Source organism: Vulpes vulpes, unplaced genomic scaffold, assembly GCF_048418805.1.
Source record: "Vulpes vulpes isolate BD-2025 unplaced genomic scaffold, VulVul3 u000000697, whole genome shotgun sequence".
Classification (NCBI taxonomy): Eukaryota; Metazoa; Chordata; class Mammalia; order Carnivora; family Canidae; genus Vulpes; species Vulpes vulpes.
The window spans coordinates 71,841-92,210 of NW_027325814.1; the positions used below are offsets into that span (position 1 = coordinate 71,841).

The window sequence follows — 20,370 nt, forward strand, 5'->3', positions numbered from 1 at the left end:
GGCTTAATCTCACAACCCTGAGACCATGACCTGAGCCAAGAATCAAGAGTTGGATGCTTAACTGACTGAGCCACTGAGGTACTGGGGACTTTTTTTTTTATTCCATTCATGCAGGAGGTTTAATTTAGATCTTAAAGAAAGAGAGTGTGTATAAGCCCAGCCCACCCTATACCTGGATTACTGACACAATTCTTTGGAATCAAGTAAGTCATTTGGTTCATGTCAACGCCATCAACCTCTGAAGTTACTATTCCTTTATATGCACGGACTCTCCCCACAAAAGCTACTATTTGTTGCCAACCAACAAAATCCTCATCTGCCTCATCTTGGAGAAGCCAAATGTACTACCTTATTAGTAAACATGGCTGGTTCAACAGTTACCTTGGCAAAAGGAATAATTTTACTAGAATTAAAACAAGCTTTAAGTTTACCTCTAGCTTATGCTGGCAAGTCACTAAGTAAGTTGATATTTATAACAGGTAATGCTTTATTCTGAATTAGTAGCACAGAGAATACAAAATCTTTCAAGTTTCTTCCTACTGGAAATACAAACTGATCAAACTAGGCAGCATCTGGTGGCTCAGTGGTTGAGCATCTGCCTTTGGCTCAGGTCGTGATCCTGGGGTCCTGGAATTGAGTCCCACATCGGGTTCCCAACAGGAAGCCTGCTTCTCCCTCTGGCTATGTCTCTGCATCTCTGTATCTCTCATGAATAAATAAATAAAATCTTTAAAAAAATTATATTAAAAACAAACTGATCAAAATGTAAAATTTTCAGAGTTTATTTACAAGACTGACTCTGATATTCATTCGTAGAAAGATTTTGTAAGATTTTGTGTGTGTGAGGTAATAGATTTTCCAAGGTTATCTCCAGGGCTGCCTGACTGGATCAGTTGGTACAACATGCAACTCTTGAAATCAGGGTTCTGAGTTCAAGCCTCATGTTGGGCATGGAGCCTACTTTATTTTTTTATTTTTATTTTTTTAAGATTTAACTTATTTATTCATGATAAATACAGAGAGAGAAAGAGAGGCAGAGACACAGGCAGAGGGAGAGGCAGGCTCCATGCCAGGAGCCCGACACGGGACTGGATCCGGGACTCCAAGGTCACACCCTGGGCCAAAGGCAGGCGTTGAACCCCTGAGCCACCCAGGGATCCCCTGGAGCCTACTTTAAAACAAAACAAAACAAGGGCCATCTCTAGAGATAGATGAAAAGAAGTAAATTTAGATTAAAGGAAGAAGGGAACGTCTGGGTAGCTCGGCGGTTAAGCCTCTGCCTTTGGCCCAGGGGGTGATCCTAGAGTCTCGGATGAGTCCCATAAAGGGCTGCCTAGATGGAGCCTGCTTCTCTCTCTGTCTGTCATAAATAAATAAAAATATAATCTTTTTTTTTAAATGAAATCTTAAAAAAAAAAAAAAAGGAAGAAAGAACATTGCAAATTCTTCACCACCCAAGAAGTTTCTAGAATTCAAATACACTCATCATTTCAATTCCTTATGTACACCTTAGATGACACTCTGGGTCTCCATTATAGATATATATTTTTTTAAAGACTTTCTCTCTTTATTCATGAGAGACACAGAGAGAGAGGCAGAGACACAGGCAGAGGGAAAAGCAGGCTCCATGCAAGGAGCCCGATGTGGGACCCGATCTGGGGACTCCAGGATCATGCCCTGGGCCGAAGGCAGACACTCAACCACTGAGCCACCCTGGCATCCCAGATACTTTTTTTTTAAAGCAATCTCTATACCCAACGTGAGACTGGAACTCTCAACCTCAAGATCAAGAGTCACACGCTCTACCTAATGAGCCAGCTAATACCCAATATAGATACTCTTAAATCACTAAATCAATATTGTCTGTCAAAGCTCCAAGTAGTCTTGCTTAGGGTCTCAGTTAATGTGAGTTACCCCAGAGGAAACTGGGATAAGGATAAACACAAGTTTTTAAGAAACAAGAAAAGAGCTGCTCTTTCATTTAATAAACTATTTATTTATAAATAAAGTGATTAAGAACAAGAAGTCTCATTTGAGTCCATTGACCTACTCCAGATGGGAGTTAGGCCACAACTATACTTGTGTCTGAGTTGGATAAGCCTTTATTAAATGATCAAAAAAAAAAAAATGCCTAACAGATAATCAGAGACACTGCTATTTACTTAATATGACAGCTTTGTGTCAAGTATCATCGCTTTTTTTTTTATCATCGCTTTTTACATAGAATAAGTTCATGCTTGAAATACCTCTTCAAGGTAGGTATTATCTCTACTTCCCAGATGATAAAACTGAGGCTCAGAAAAGGGCCATAACTTGTAAGTAATACTAAGTGGCAGAGCCACTTCTTAAATCCAAGCTTTCGTGATTCCAAATCTTGTGCTCCTTTCTAAGCTAAATGGCTCTAACACCAAATTAAGTATGCTGATGGAATTCAGTGTGGCTACTTTATCCAGAAAACAGATATGAAGCAAAGAACAAAAAGATCTTATTATTTGGGCACTTAAGAAGTAGGCTAGGGAAAGAAGAATGTTTCTTCACCCTCACTTCCTTCCAAGGGCTCTATGAAGCACTCTAGATATGTGTATATATATGTGCATACATATATATAAAATATATAAATATAAATATAAATATATATATATATATATTTTTTTACCTCTGTATCTTCTGTGGTTCCTGTTCCAGCTGAACTTGTAACAATCCCAAATCGCTCCTTCCTCTTTTTCAGCTTCTCATCATCTTCAGACTGTTCAGGGACAAAGAAAAGAATTGAAACAAGATAGCCTCCACTCAAGAGATAAAAGAGAATTAAATTATAACTTAATGGTCACAATATGGCAGCCAACCTTGTGCCAAGAACTAAGAATCACACAACAAAAAACAGACAGGAAACTGAATAAGCAAGCATACAGTATGTTGTCCCTAAGAACGACTATAGAAATTTAAAATAGGGCCTCAGTGTTCCTAAGACACATGAAGTTAAGAAAACATAAATACCCATACAACAAATTTCTGTGAAGAAATTTTGGTAGTTCAGAGAGATGGAATACTGAGGCTTCAGTGAGTAACACCTGAGGACAAAACGCTGGTAGAAGGCATCTAAACTACTTGTTAAACACTGCTTACAAGTTCCATTTACTTGTGAAGGAACGGAAGGGAAAGACGCTGCCAGAGTGGTATTTCTGAAGAATGTACAAAGAAAGCCAAGCATTGTGAATGCCCAGCAAAGGCACAGAAGGCTCTGAATAATTTGAAATGATTTTGGAAAAAGGTGAGTCAAGGCATTAGCTGCAGTTATCTCTCTAAGAGAAAGATGCTCTGGACAGTTCACAAGCATCCAAGAGACTCATTGCCCTTTAATTGAGAGAATATTATAGCTTACCATGAATTAGAGCTGATCATACTCCTATAGCTGTTTTAATGACTGAGCTAATGTTCACATCTAACACTGTTCAATCTAAGAGTCTCATATATATTCCCATCAGAACCTAAACCCTGCCACTTTATTTATCCCACTTTAACAGTTATTTTCTCCTTTTCTACCTTCCCCCCATGCCCAGTCACCAGTAATCAAAAATGCAGCCCTACGATGAGTAAACATATAAAATTAGATGGACTCTCTGGGTCTTCTTCCACCCAGGATTTTCTAGAACTGGGCACACATCTAGACTAAGATCCTATCCTTTCCATATACCTCAAGAGACCCTCTATCTATACATACATACTCACCCTCACCAAGGTCAGTTTCTTTGACTTTATTTACAAAGGTAACCAACAGAAGGTCGGGTCAAAAGAATTCAAACTTCTGAATATGATTCTGTGTGGTGCTCCTAAGGTGGTCTTTTTAAAAATTCCAAGGAGTTCATATCCCTGCAGTCTATAGGCAGGTTATATCTCTGGGTGTCCCAGAATAAGAATTAAAAAGAAAGGCAATCAAGAGATCTATAGAAACACAGGAATTTTAAAATATGTGTACTCTCAACCTCAACCAAGGAGTTGCATTTGTTCCTACGATCACAGAAGCCACCTCTTTGGCCAAAGACAGGGCAGCTATTCAGCTTTCCGTGTTTAATTTAACTAGTCTATTCTCTGAATACAGTAGGCAAGAATACCTTCTTGGTCTTACTTTGCCTCTTTCAGCTCAAGAAGCATGTCCATTTTCTCCCTTTTGCTGTACTTGCTTTATAGGGAGTTAGAAAGGAGTCAAGAGGGAATCCCTGGGTGGCTCAGCGGTTTAGTGCCTGCCTTTGGCCCAGGGCATGATCCTGGAGTCCCAGGATCGAGTCCCACATCAGGCTCCCTGCATGGAGCCTGCTTTTCTCTCTGCCTGTGTCTCTGCCTCTCTCTCTGTGTCTCTCATGATTAAATAAATAGAATCTTAAAAAAAAAAAAAAAAAAAAGAAAGGAGTCAAGAAAAGTTGGTGGCTATGAAGGACTGAGGTACCCTACACACGAGTTTATCACTTAACCATAGTGTATTACTAGAAAAGAATATTGCTTACACAGTTCTTCTGCCTTTTTAAAAGATTTTTATTTGTTTATTTACTTGAGACAGAGGAGGAGCAGAGGAAGAGGGACAAGCAGACTCTGCACTGAACACAGGGCCTGACATGGGGCTCAATCCCAAGACCCATTACCTGAGCTGAAATCAAGAGTTGGATGCTTAACCAACTGAGCCACCCAGGTGTCCCTGTCTTTTTCATTATAACCCTCAGCAAATCCACAGTGGGTACAAAACTGATGCAATCTAAACTCCTATAAAACATGGAACCAGGTTTGGGGTGGGGGGGGAATATTCTTTTTCCCCATTTATTTATTTTTATTTTTGAAGGAGGAGGGGCAGAGTGAGGAAGAGAGAGAATTCTGAAGCAAACTCCTGGTGATGTAGGGCTTGATCCCAGGACCCTGACATCATGACCCGAGTCAAAATCAAAAGTTGGTCACTTTACTAACTGCACCACCCAGGCAACCTGAAAAAAAGTATTGTTTTTAATAATCAGAAATTAAAACAATGCTAACAATACAGTCACTAATATCAGAGTGCTTATTTTGTGCCACTCTACGAAGTTCTTTACATGCAATATCTCATTTATTTTTTTAAGTTTACATATATGTATTATATATATATATATGAAAAAATACATACATATATTTTTAGTAATCTCTATACCCAACATGTGGCTTGAACTCATGACCCCAAGCTCAAGAGTCGCATGCTTTTCCAACTGAGCCAGCCAGGAGCCCCTCATTTATATCTCAAACACAGTAGGTACTATGACTAAATTCATTTCATAGAAAATAAAAAAGACTTGGAGAAATTAAGTAACCTATTTTTTTTTTTATTTATGATAGTCACACACACAGAGAGAGAGAGAGAGAGAGAGAGAGAGAAGCAGAGACACAGGCAGAGGGAGAAGCAGGCTCCATGCACCGGGAGCCCGACGTGGGACTCGATCCCGGGTCTCCAGGATCGCGCCCTGGGCCAAAGGCAGGCACTAAACCGCTGCGCCACCCAGGGATCCTCCCTAGTTTTTTTTTTAAATAATACATTTATTTTTTATTGGTGTTCACTTTGCCAACATACAGAATAACACCCAGTGCTCATCCCGTCAAGTGCCCCTCTCAGTGCCTGGCACCCATTCACCCCCCCCCCCCCCGCCCTCCTCCCCTTCTACCACTCCTAGTTCGTTTTCCAGAGTTAGGAGTCCTCAGGATCCTGGGATTGAGCCCCACACGGGGCTCCCTTCTCAGTGGGGGTCTGCTTCTTCCTCTCTCTTTGCTTATGCTCTATCAAATAAATAGATAAAATCTTAAAAAACAAACAAAATACATCCACTTTCCTAGCTTTACTATCTCTTCAGTTATCTCACATAACCCTTTCTTTGGAGGAACAGCAGCAGAATGGAAGTATTTAATTCCCAAAGGAAGAAGGATAGCTAGGACCCTTAGCTAACAGTAGTTGTAAACTACTTCAACCACTTTCATAGCACTCAAATAACCTGGATCAATGCCAGGATCCCATCCCCTTTCTACTGTAACATATGTCTCTACTTTAGGGATCTAGGGAAAGGACTAAAGATTTTCTCAACTGAATTTGTTTCTCATTTTGCCTAACTGGCTACTCCATCTGTTGAACTATAATAGAAGAATTAGGAAGGTTTCCAATGAACACAGCCTTCTTATTTATTTATTATTATTATTTTTTAATGATAGTCACACAGAGAGAGAGAGAGAGAGAGAGAGAGAGAGAGAGAGAGAGAGGCAGAGACACAGGCAGAGGGAGAAGCAGGCTCTGTGCAGAGAGCCTGACATGGGACTCGATCCAGGGTCTCCAGGATCATGCCCTGGGCTGCAGGCGGCGCTAAACCGCTGCGTCACCGGGGCTGCCCCTTCCTATTTTTCCTTACCAAAGTTACTAGGAAAAGTTTTCTTTATATTGTCTACCACCATTAAAATAAAAGGGAATAAGAGACAAAAATGAAGTGCTCAAAATGAGAATCTCTACAGAATATTCTAGATGAAATATCTAATTTCACTAATTTTCCAGGCCAAGCACAGTGTTAGGGGTAATAAAAGGAACATCCACATCCTTCCTGAGGAAAAGCAGGAATAGACCATATATTGCTGAACCACCACTCCGTACTTTTTTCATTCAATTCAGAGGAAGGAGTACTTCGGCAAGTTCAAATCACAGAAAGGGAGATGGTACTTTAAAAACAGCTGTTTTTTCAGCTCAAACCCTGGGGCCACTCCCAAATCTCATCACAAAGCCTATATTTATTTAGAATGTGTGGGACGGGACAGCCTTTCCTCTGGTTCTCTATTTTGCTACATCCTGAAATGGGCATTGTGTCTTCCAAATTAAATTTTCTGTTTCCTTTGAACTCAAAGGTGAGGAAAGATAAAGGGAGGAAAAGAAAATAGGGGGGTTACATTTCTCTAGCCACTAAGGCTAGATCAGGGAGTTCTTCATGAGCTTCCCTTTTTAATCAGACTTTTGGTGTCTCTCCTGGAGATCCAGGCAGAGCATCTGCTGCAAATCTACCAGTGGCTCTAGGGGAAAAAAACAAAACAAACAAAACAAAACAATACAGATCCTCCCATGCCCCCTACAAACAGCCTGCTCACCCCTCACCCGCAGAGACCAGTGAGGGTTTTATTTTGTGCATGCCTGCCTTTCCCTCCCCACCCAGAGCCCCTCAGCTTCCCTCCTAAAGCCTCTTTCCTCCTTGCCCTGCAGGGAAAGTGCACAACAGGCCCAGTAAATCAACACAGTTCTAATGATCTCTCTCACTTGACCCTTCTAGCGTGACGGTGTCACATGGAAACAAACGTACAATAAACTTCACTCCATCTTTAGCTCCTTGCTGACAGGTTTTGATTCATGGGATGGTGAGACCCATCTGAGGGAAATTACCTAGATCTAAACGCATCTCTCTCTGCATTCATCAGGCCAATGCTCCCTCAGGCCATGCTCAAGTGCACAAATGGGGTTGTGCATCTGCAGGCAGCACTGACCCCTCTAGCTCAGTGTCATATGCATTTGCAAACCTTTCCTTTCTTCATTCTTCCTCCACTTTCCTCCTGCAAACCCTCAACCACTAACAATCTTTTTTCTTCCCATGTATACTTCTGTGTGGGAAGAACAGTGCTGGAATCTGAAGTGCCCTTATTTCCTATCTAGTGGAAACCCCTCAAAACATACAACATGCATTCAAAACCAGAGGAGGAACCTGTCCTCACTGACTAAACACTTGCCTTGGACGTTCAGATTGATCCATATACTTCACCTGCTCACCCTCTCACTCAAGATCTAAATAGCAAGGCAACTCACTAACGCCAGTAATTTCAGCATACATAATCCTATCTCCCGATAGCTGCCTTGTTTTTTTTTTTTTAAAAGCTCAGAAAGACAGTTGTGGAAGAGGAGAGAGCTCATATACAAAGCTCAGGATGGAAAGCAGGATGTATATTTAATAAAGCCCAATACTCCCATGAATCACTATCACTGTATTTTCCATCACAGAATAAGAGATTTCTAAACTGAGCTCTTCAGACATCTCTGACTTTTTTTTAAGATTTTATTTATTTATTCATGAGAGACATACAGAGGCAGAGACACAGGCAGAGGGAGAAGCAGGCTCCATGCAGAGAGCCCAACGTGGGACTCGATCCTGGGTCTCCAGGATCACACCCTGGGCTGCAGGCGGCGCTAAACTGCTGTGCCACTGGGGCTGCCCTCTCTGACTTCTCAAATTCACTTTTCTCCTTGTTTCCCTTTCATATTTGGAAAATCCTCAGGCAATATAAAGAAAACAATGCCTGCTGGAGGAAAAGACTGAGACACTCAAGGCTGCCCCAAGATACAAATTACATGTGTGAATCAAATTATATTACAATTACATGTGAATGCCTACATGCTCAGAATATAGGGTCTCTCATGTAGGCATTCAATAAATGGCAGCTATTATTTCTACTGCAACCTTCCTCCTGGTCTTTGAAACAAACTGTGAGACCATCAACAAAATTCTGAAGCTAAAAAACAAAACAAGAACAACAAAAAAATTTTTTTTGAAGCTAACAACGCCATTCATTCATCTTCTACATCAGAAACAAGGAAATCAAGGGGCACCTGGGTGTCGGCAGGCAGTTAAGCATCTGACTTTGGCTCAGGTCATGATCTCAGGGTCCTGGGGTCAAGCCCTCCATGGGGCTCCCCACTCAGCACAGAGTCTGGCTTATCCCTTTCCCTCTCCCTCTGCTTGTGTTCTTGCTCTCTCTCAAAAAATTAATATAAAAAAAAAGATGTATGGATAAAGAAGATGTGGTGTATATATACAACTGAATATTACTCAGCCATCAAAAAGCATGAAATCTTGCCACTTGCAATAACTTGGATGGAACTAAAAAGGGTATGATGTTAAAGCAAAATAAATCAGAAAAAGACAAATACTGTATGATTTCATTCATGTGGAATTTAAGAAACAAAACAGATGAACAGGGGAAGGGAAGGAAAAATAAGATGAAAATTGAGAGGAAGGCAAACCATAAGATATGCTGAATTCTAGAAAACAAACTGAGGGTTGCTGGAGGAGAGGTAGGTAGGGGTAAGGAATAATTGGGTGATGGATATTAAGGAGGGTACTTGATGTATCACTAAATTTTAAAGTGATGTATCACTAAATTTTACCTCTGAAACTAAATTAAAAAAGCAAAGTCAGGGATGCCTGGGTGGCTCAGTTGTTGAGCATCTCCCTTTGGCTCAGGGAGTCATCGAGCTCCCTGCATGGAGCCTGTTTCTTCTCCCTCTGCCTGTGTCTCTGCCTCTCTCTGTGTATCTCTCATGAATAAATAAATAAAATCTTAAAAAAAAAAAAAAAAGGCAAAGTCATCAAAAGTAGGGAGGTAAGAATCTTGGGGTGGCTGGCTGGCTGGCTGGCTGGCTGAGTCAGAAGAGCACATGACTCATGATCTCAGGGTTGTGAATCTGAGCCCCATGATGGGTGTGTAGCAACTACCTAAATCAATAAATAAGTAAAAACTTAAAAAGTAGGTAAGAATCAGACCCATTAACAAGACAACAAGGAAATTCCCATTAGCTGCAAGGCAAACAAGTATTTGTATTGAAGAACAGATTTAGGGTTAAAATGTGGCAGCATAAGTAAACAGCCAAAACCACAGTCTTCTCTATCAGGTACTATTAACCATCTTCTCCTTCTGAAACCCTAAAAAGCAAGCAAACAAACAAACAAAACTATGCCTGCCAGGCTTTACTGATTTCATTAAACCTAATAATTAATGACAACAAAAAAATCTAAATACCCAAGGGAACAGAGCAAACTCTAACTCTGTAGTTTCAATCTTAGGTACTCTAAAGGTCCCCGAGGAACTGCTTTCAATGAATTACAGGCATCAGTTTCCATCAACATTTTATTTTATTATTACTTTAAGATTTTATTTATTTATTCATGGAATACAGAGAGAGAGAGAGAGAGAGAGAGAGAGAGAAGCAGAGACACAGGCAGAGGGAGAAGCAGGCTCCATGCAGGGAGCCCCTGGGACTCCATCCTGGAACTCCAGGATCACACCCTGGGCTGAAGGTGGCGCTAAACCACTGAGCCATCCAGGCTGCTCTCCATCAACATTTTATTTATTTATTTATTTTTCCATCAACATTTTAAATAATACCACTAATCCATTCAAAATTAATCCATTCATCCAATAGTCATTCAAATATCCACTGAGAATTTACTTTAGGTTAGGGACTGTTCTGGCATTGGGAACAAAGGTGAATAAGGTAAAGATCCTTAACCTCAGGGGACTTATGAATTTACGACTTACAATAAAGACATATGCCACTGTTCATTACATTACTGCATTATGAGGACCCATGGGGAATCTTTCTGGTCCCTGGATGTAGAATAATTATGCTTTTGCTGAGCAACTTGTAAGTTTTTATCATCTTAACCCTGTGAATCACTATAAACACTTCTGTATTTCCCTCTACTGAAAGCTATAAAATTTGGAGCCAAATGTGTGGCCTGTTTCTGGCAAACAGTTTTGAAAATATTCCTATTAGCCAGAAGTATTAAGGTAAGAGAGAGGTACTGAGGTGAGATCCAAAGACAAGGATCCAACACCTAATTTCCATGATAGAAACTTAGAAGACAAAGTGCAGTTATAGAGTTGCTGCTGGTCCCTTAAGAACTTACTCCTCTCTAAATATGAGATTAATTAAAAAAATTTCAGTGCCCCAGGAAGGAAAAAGAAAGGGGAAGGAAGTAGAATTATTACGAGAAATTTAAAGTTAAGGACCCCCGTCAATGGTTTCCATGGCATATATACTGTAGCCAGGAATTAAGTCCCAAATGCAAGATCAGCTACAACAACTGGCAGCCAGAACATCATAGATGCTTTTTAAAGTGACTGTTTCTTTCTATGGCAAAGAATTCTAAGGATAAGATCTCTACCCAAGATGGAGTAGATCATGGCTTTATCTTCCAAACCCAACCTTTGTCTTCAAGATACAAATTTAAGAGAACATTTTTCAAAACTTACTAATCTTATCCTGAATACAATAAAGAACACCACTCCAAGCTTAGTGTGCCAGGGTTATTTGCTCTGCCAGAGAGTCCACTTTGATTTAATTAGCACTCCATGGGCTTTGTACTGAAAGCATACACCTTCTTCAGACTTCTTACCAGTGCCACTCTGGATTATAAAAAGAAACTAGGAGAGGGGTGCCTGGCTGGCTCATTTGGTAGAGCGTACAACTCTTGATCTTGGGGTTATTAGTTTGAGCCTCACTCTGGGTGTACAGATTACTTAAAAAAAATAAAATCTTATGGGCCACTGGGTGGTGCAGTCAGTTAGGCAACCGACTCAGTTTCGGCTCAGGCTGCAATCTCAGTAGTTGTGAGATCCAGCCCTACATCAGTTCTGTGCTCAGGGCAGAGTCTGCTTGAGATTCTCTCTCCCTCTCCCCTCCTGTTCATGTTCTTTAAAATAAGTCAATCTTTAAAAAATAAAATCTTAAAAAGAGAGAGAGAGAGAAGCAACATAGTGACCCAAATGTAACCCAGGCTTATTTAAGGATGCACTTCCCAAAGCCCAAAGCAAGAATGTGTACTGAAATTAAATAGGACATATCCACATTATCAGAGGAGATCAAAAGAATTAACCAAGCCAGATATTTTTCCTGGTCAGTACAACACCTCACTTATTCATCATCCCTCCTTACACCATGTGTGAGGAGAAGAAGAAATTCCAATCTAAAGAATTACCATGTGAAGATGTTAATACTTCTCAGACCAGTCTGATTTTCCAAGGGAATGTAAGGTAAGAGTGAGGCAAAAAACAAAGGAGCGAGCTTTATGGTCACTTTTCCAGACTCTCAAATGACTGATAGCAGGATGAAAAGCAGAGGCTGGGGGCTTTCAGGCGATGGTTGATTAATAATGACATGGCCTTGACTTCCAAGAGGTAAAGGTTATGAAACACTCCAGGGTAAGTGGGCTTCTAATTTCATACTCTCAGGGTGAATGACAGCAACTGATGGTTTTTCTCTCAGAAACACTGCAATGCTTAAACACACAGCTGTCACCTCCCTGCCCCAGTTTTTGAAAATCATCTGAGTATGTTTATTCCTGAGCCTTTATGCCAGCCAGACCACAGAACATAAGGTGGTCCTAAAAACGAATGCACAGAACCTAACTAACTAGCAAGACAAAGGTGAGGGGCTGGAGTAGCAAAGGGTATGCCATTTTAGCACACACATAGTAAAGAGACACTAACAACACCCACACACATAACAAAAAAATACAGCTCCCAAAACAACCATATTCTTTACTCTCAAAAAATTTTCAACTGTGAGATCAGAATCAACTTTCTAGGGCCAACAGGGTACAGCAGGAACTTAAAAGCTACACAAGATTTAGAGACCATCAGGAACTGTATCTCCTCCTATCGTTATAGGATTTGAAGCCCCAGAACACAGCTCAGAACCAAACACTCTTCTGAGTCACTAGCTCCCATCACTTTTTTCTCTTTCTCCAAAACAAGCTTCTTCCCCCACCCCCACTCCTCTCCAACCCCAGAGGAGGTCGTTTCGGTCTTGCTCTAGCTGATTGTAGGACAAAGCAAGGCAGGTGGAGGAAATGAAGGCTTCACACTTGAGACCCCCGGAAACCAAGTTTCTATTAAAAGTCCCCACCTCCCTCCCTTAAAAGCCAGGAAGCTGCTGCTTTTAAGGATAAGCGATGCAGAGCCTGGCAGCAATGTCAAGAACTCAGTAGAGGGAAGCTAAAACTTTGAGGGAGGTAAATGCTGTCTTAACCAAATAGAGGGAATGAAGGATGACAGTTACCTGTGCATCCAGAAATTAGAATGAGCGCCAGGAAAGTAGATTTTCACCTAGAAAATGTGTGTGTGTGTATGTATGTATGAAAAAAATTTTTTTTAAATGTAAGCTCTATGCCCAACTTGGGGCTGGAAGTCAAGACCCAAGTATCATGATCTACCAACTGAGCCAGCCATGTGTTGCCCCACTTCTAATTATTTTAAAATGAAGATTTCTGGTTTTACCCCAATCTAATAAATCTGAATCTCAAAAAGAAGAGCTTATTAGGGAAATGTATTTTTAAAATGTCCCTTGGTGGGGAAGCCTGGTGGCTCAGGGGTTGAGCATCTGCCTCCAGGTCAGGACGTGATCCTGGAGTCCAGGGACTGAGCCCCACATCAGGCATGAAACCTGCTTCTCCCTCTGCCTGTGTCTCTGCTTCTCTCTCATGAATAAATAAAATATTTTTATAAACAAAGAAACAAACAAACAAATAAGTGGTCCCCTGGTGACCCTTATGTGCAGCTATAGTTGGGAATAACTGTAAATGACTTTAAGAAAGCCTGGAGGGGGATCCCTGGGTGGCGCAGCAGTTTAGCGCCTGTCTTTGGCCCAGAGCACGATCCTGGAGACCCGGGATTGAATCCCACATCGGGCTCCCGGTGCATGGAGCCTGCTTCTCCCTCTGCCTGTGTCTCTGCCTCTCTCTCTCTCTGTGTGACTATCATAAATAAATTTTAAAAATTTTAAAAAAATTTAAGAAAGCCTGGAGGGCAGCCCCGGTGGCGCAGCGGTTTAGCGCCGCCTGCAGCCTGGGGTGTGATCCTGGGGACCCTGGATTAAGTCCCAAATCGGGCTCCCTGCGTGGAGCCTGCTTCTCCCTCTGCCTGTTCCTCTGCCCCCCTCTCCCTCTGTGTCTCTATGAATAAATAAATAAAATTTAAAAAAAAAAGAATTTAAGAAAGCCTGGGGAAAAAAAATCTCACCAAGTCCAAGCAAGGTTGCTACTCCACTCGGGTTTTCCTTCAAAAGCATTAGAGGCCTTCCAAAAACGTTTATGCTTCCTACAAACAGGGTATCTCAGCTACAAGGTTGTGAAGGGAAAAACAAAGCTATGAAGAAATCACAGCTGGCTCTAAGGAGCACACCTGTCTTGTTGCCTTCATAGAACTCAAGTAGAGGAACAGAGAGACTCTTCTTACAAAGGAGTTCAATACAGGAAAAACATGCCAAAACAAGATCAGAGAAGACTTTAGGTATGTGGAGGAAAGACAGAGGAAACAAGGTTCAAGCATACAAAGGTATTTCCTTAACCTGCAAAAGAGAAGTACAAGGGGAAATATCAACAAAGCAGAGAACAGACAGGATTTGTCTTAGGGCTTATGTGTTTTGCTCATTCACTTAGAGCACTTAAAGGTCCATCACTAAGGCCTCTCTCATCTTATAGCTTTCTCCACTTCCAGTTGCCCTTCCTTACTACCTCATACCTAAGCATGAACATGGTAGTGAAAACTGCCTTGTCTGCTCTATACCTCAATGAACTCCTTACCCAATAAATACTTTTAAAATCAGGACAGATGGGGCACATGGGTGGCTCAGTCGGTTAAGCATCTGCCTTCAGCTCAGTTCATGATCCTAAGGATGGAGCCCACAACAGACTCCTGGCTCAGCAGGGAGTCTGCTCCTCTATTCCCTTTCCCTCTCTCTGCTTCTGCCCCTCCCCCTACTCATAAATAAATAAATTATATATATATATATAGACAGCAAGCACTTCAAACATCTTTCTCAGTAACACATCTTCACTGCTAAGGATTTAAAGATTCAGTATTTGATATGAATTTCAAGTGTAGAACACCCTGAAAATACATTTCTATTTTTGTCCTAAGAATCTGCTCTTGGGATGAGAAGGTAAAATTTGGTTAAATAGTATTTAAAAAAAAAAAAAAAATAGTATTTTAAAAATGTGAGAAAAGAGTAACAAAAGAAAGGGAGGAGGGATCCCTGGGTGGCACAGCGGTTTGGTGCCTGCCTTTGGCCCAGGGTGCGATCCTGGAGACCCGGGATCAAATCCCACGTCGGGCTCCAGGAGCATGGAGCCTGCTTCTCCCTCTGCCTGTGTCTCTGCCTCTCTCTGTGACTATCATAAATAAATAAGTAAATAAATAAAGGAAGGAAGGAAGGAAGGAAGGAAAGGGAGGAGAGGAAAGGAGTTAATATTTTCTAGATCTTAACAAGATGCCTCAGATCTTAGTAACAACAGGGCTTTTCGCGGTGCCTGGCTGGCTCAGTCAGTAAAGCAGGTGACTCTTGATCTCGGGGTTGTAAGTTTGAGCCCCAGGGTAGGGGGTAGAGATTACTTATTTTTTTATTTTTTATTTTTTTTAGAGATTACTTAAAAATTTTTTTAAAAACTTAATATAACAAAACAAGGCCTTTGGTAGTTTGCAAACATTACCATCAAATGTCCCCCTATAAAACAGCTCCCAGTCTGATGCCCTGCCTCATCCTGATCCCTATCTCCAAAATACTACAGGATTTTATCTGACCTGCTTCGGCTATTAGGCATAAAAAGGAACTTTGCTATTAATAGTGAATATGTAAGAAAATGAACTGTTTTGTTATTATCAAACTTTACTTGAACTGACCTATATTTTCAAAAATAAAATGTTACCTCTCCTTATCAATGTCAGCCCAAAGAACACTATTACCCAATAATTATTAGCCTCTCAATAATTAAAATACATCTTAAACATCCTTATATTGTTATAGCTTTCAGATCATGAAGTCTCTGAACACCAAAACTTCCTACCCACCCCCCCCCCAAAAGAAACTAGCAATACACACAGACACCAAAGAAAACCCCTCAATCAAAACAAAAAACACCCCATACTTTTTTCTCCTGTACAAATACTGAAGGATGGACAGACTTGGGATTCAGAAAGTGGGCTTACATTTCACCACAGATAGGGAGAGTATCTGAGAGCAATCAGACAGATACTGCTTGGATTAGAAAAGCCAGGCCAGTTACCGGTTGCCCCTAAATTAGACATACAGCTAGATATACAATCAGATATAATATACTTAACTGAATTTTAAAAATTATTACCTTATGTACCATAAGTAGAGCTTTTATTTTTTTAAACTGACACTCAATAAACAAACAAACAAACAAACCGACACTCAGAGAATTGATCCCACCTCAAGAACTTGGCTGAGCAAAAACAATGAAATGTATGTAAGTAAAACAGACTCCTTTCCCTCCTTTTCCAGGCTGTATTTACTCCCGTGGAAAAGACAATAGGAGGGCCACAGAAAGACATAAAACTTGTTTTTTATCAAAGTCATCAGTTCTGACATGTTAGAAGAAGGAATGCAAAGACATAAGTGGGGGTGGGGTATCAAGCAGGGGAGATAGAAAAGAGTGCGCATTTTTTTCTTACTACAAACTTTCTTACCTCTAGTTCTTGGGTTCAAATTCAATGTATAAAGCCGTAAAAAAATAAAATGAAAAGGTGCAAGATCCTTAGTGTTCTTAACCATGTACCCTAGAGAAGTATAACCCTCTATTAGAAACTCCTCAAAGACCCAACTTATAGTAAACAGGGTAAAACATCAGCCATAAATGCTGACAAAGCATCAAAACTTTCAGCTTGCTTCCACAAAATTTTTAAAGCTTTTCCTCTTATATTCCTAATATTTCTTATCCAATTTTTTCTTCATACAGAGCTAGGTAAAAACTATGTTTAAGGGTTAGGACATAGAGTGGGAGGGTAGAAGAAAGTGGGCAAAGAAAAACCTGACTCCTATTTCTCAAGTTAAAATTAGAATACATTTTCAAGAGCCCTGGGCAGAACAGAGAAAAATTCCATTCTGCCTCTTTGCTCTTCCAAATTCCTATAGCCAAGTGGCTCAACAGCAGTTGAATGGCACACATAATGACATCATTGATTGGAACTATAATAGAAGGGAGTGAGAAGAGTGGGTGGTGGGGGGGAGTGGGAAGGGAGGGAGGTGAAGATGTATTTGTGTTACAGACAAAAGACAAGTTCTGTTCCTCAGCAGGGACAAATGAAGAACCAGATGAGGGGATAAACTGAGGTCAGAGAGTTTTCCCTATTGTTTCCTCTTTAAACAGCTCCTTCACCACTCCCTTAAGGTTTGTTCCAATGGGCATGTAGAAAAACAGTTTTTATCTTAGAGGAGAGAAGGCAGAAAAAAAGCCAAATATTAATTTTCAAATTATTATTAATTAGAAGATTTAAAGGACTGGTTAAATTTCAGTTGGGCCCCCAAATGCTCCAAGAAATGCTGAAACCTATATGGGTTTGCATCTTGGCTCTTCCTGAAATTCATCCTGACACTCTCAACTGCTATCTCTATCCACTATTCTCTCTTTCTCTCTCTCTTTCACACACACACACATCCCATTCTTACCATCTTTTCTTACTGGTTAATATAGAATAAAGGGAGTGTATTCCCCCAAAGCCCTTGCTCAATGAAATACTCAATGAAATGCCTAAGAAAACCCAAACTGAAGTTTTCTCCCTCTACAATCTACTATCTGCATTTCTCTTGGTCTCATGGGGCCCCACGAAAAGGACAATAGAGAATTAAGTGGCAGTACTTGGTCTAGGTACTGAGTATATTTTGGATGAAAAAACACCCAAACCCACTTAGTAGGCTACTTCTCCAACTTATCTTGGGATCTAAATCTTTTACCACTACCCCTTTAAAAAATATTCTAGCAAACTCCTCACCAAAGTTTATGGTTTTTCAGGTTCTTATAGTACCATGTTGGCAATGTTCTATGCATGGCCCCACAGGTCGTCTTTTGGAAAAGGTTTATATACACATACCTAAACTCTAACAATTATAGACCCTCTGAGAAAGTTGGTGACCAACTTCCAAAACCATAGTGTGAATTTCCTTCTCTCCACATCCTTTTATACTAAAACCCACTGCTCAAGGGGAAGAATAAACATTTCTTCATTTATTTTAAATGGTGGAAGAGAATATAGATAGAACCAAATAGGCCTTCCAGAAGACAGTGGGTGGAGACCAGCCCACTATCAGTTAGCCACAGTGAAATCTGCTTGTAGGAGACACTGGTGCTTTCCTGTGCTTGGAATTAACTGCCCCAGCTTCTTCAATATCTCAATGGATTTCAATGACAAGATCCTCAAAAACAAGGAAAGTCCAGTATCTAACTCTGAAGTGGTTCATCCCCAAGCACTGGTGAGCAAAAATATATAATTATATGATAAGTTCATGATACTAATCTCTATAGCCACCCAACAATTTTTGCAGTAATAGCCCAATAGAGAAGTAGGGAAGGTTAATAGGGATAAAAGATGCCTATATTTTCTACTACTAATGAAGAACCAAGAAGCAGTATCATATGCCCCTCACATTCTCAGGGAGGGAGTAGAGTATACACCAAATACCAGTTTTCTGCTTAGTGCCTGGGCTTGGGTTTTGTTTCATTTGGTTTTTAATACTTACCTAGCTGGATGTCCTATAACTTCCTAAAGCATCAAGGTTCACTTTTCCCAAATGCTAATGTTTGGGAAGGAAACATGAAAAGAAAAACAATCCAAATTAGATGGGATGCCTGAGTGGCTCAGTGGCTGAGCACCTGTCTTCGGCCCAGGGCTGATCCTGGAGTCCCAGGACTGAGTCCTACATCGGGCTCCCTGCATGGAGCATGCTTCTCTCTCTGCCTGCGTCTCTGCCTCTCTCTCTCTCTCTCTCTCTCTGTGTGTCTCTCATGAATAACTAAATAAAAATCTTTTAAAAAATCCAAATTAGCTCTACCAGTTTACACCATAACTCTAAGCCCAGACTTAGTTTTTATAAACAATATCCTATGACCTTCATCTATTAACTGAGCTGTATTTTTTTTTTTTAAGATTTTATTTATTTATTCATGAGAATACACAGAGAGGAGAGAGAGAAGCAGAGACACAGGCAGAGGGAGAAGCAGGCTCCATGCAGGGAAGGGGGCCTGATGTGGGACTCAATCCCAGGTCTCCAGGATCACACCCTGGGCTGAAGGCGGCGCTAAACCGCTGAGCGACCGGCGCTGCCCAGCCACCGGCGCTGCCCATGTATTCTCATCTACTCCCTCTATCCATCTCTCCTTTCAAAGATAAGTTTCTTATGTGCCAAGTCAAGTCCTGTCCTTCACCAACAGGACTAACCCAAACACTACTTCTCTTGGGAGGCATGGAAAACTGACAGAGAGGAGGAAAAACAAAACAACAACAACAACAACAAAAAACAACCAGTTAAGCACAAGACTGAAAACCTAGCTGGTGATCAATCAGAACCAACCAAGCAGAGGTTACTTATCTGGGTTTTGTTTTGTTTGAAGGGGTGGGAGGTTTCTCAGCCCATAGTCACCATGAGGCTTATATGAGAAAAGGCATGCCATTCTATCCTCAAATAGTCCAAAGAGTTGGAGGGGACAATTTACAGCCTCTTGTGTAAAAAATGTCTATAAATGCCAGTGCCATTCTTTGCCTTGTCACTTCCCATTATCCTAAACCAACAGGATTCTATTCACTGAGACTTGAGTTGGAAACATGAACGGACAGGCCTTTCTTGGGCAGGGGGAAAGGAGGAAGATGATTGCCGGGGTTGGGGGTGGGGTGGGGGGGGGGGGGACATGCCAGATTTCTTTAAGTTTCTGTGGACTGCCAAACATGTATAGTACATACTGGAGTTGGAAGCTGAAATATATGAGCAGTCATGCAAAAGTCAGCCTAGAAGAATAGCAGCAATTTGGTAACCTCAAATTGGTAATATGCGCAAGATGTAAATATAAAATACAAAGAAAAAATGACCAGATTTTAACAACAACAACAACAAAAATCAGTCATAAACACTGCTGATCCATGGCTCACTTCCTCTCACATATTTTCTCTTTATCATATATACACTAGTCTGCCGAAGAGACATCAGTAAGAAATCTGGGTCTTATTAAGCCGGACCAAGCAAATACAAACCTCATGCAACGACCATGACAGGAGGGGGACTTCTGGTTGCCCTTTTCAGGCTACTAGGATGAAGAAAAGAAATCTCTATATTATCTGCTAACCTCTAGTATTTGAATTTTATCTAACTGAAAGAGATCTGTGCATAGAGAATTATAACACGGGATGCCTGGGTGGCTCAGTGGTTGGGCGTCTGCCTTCAGCCCAGGGCGTGATCCCGGAGTCCAGGATCAAGTCCCACATCCAGCTCCTGCAAAGAGCCTGCTTCTCGTTCTGCCTATGTCTCTGCCTCTCTCTCTCTGTGTCCCCCTCATGAATAAATAAATCAATCTTAAAAAAAAATTGTAAAACTTAAAGATAGCTGACCAAATTATATAGAAGGAGGCAACACTGGAACCCAAGATGAGATGGACACAGTATACTGATCTGGCTGTTCCATAAATACAAATTTAATCATGTTACTAACCTTGGCCAATCAAATACTAGGTAGCAAATCATTTCTGGTGATAGAGAACAGTTAAACACAGATTCTGAACC

At 40.9% G+C, this 20,370-nt stretch overlaps 1 protein-coding gene across 1 annotated transcript in view; it reads right to left on the reverse strand.

The window, feature by feature from the left end:
• SARNP (SAP domain containing ribonucleoprotein) overlaps window positions 1-20,370 on the reverse strand; it is a 50,785-nt gene that overhangs the window by 1,315 nt on the left and 29,100 nt on the right. The window contains exon 10 of the mRNA XM_026002003.2: window positions 2,657-2,746. Within this exon, the coding sequence (XP_025857788.1) occupies window positions 2,657-2,746 (90 nt within the window). The remainder of the gene's footprint in view (window positions 1-2,656; window positions 2,747-20,370) is intronic.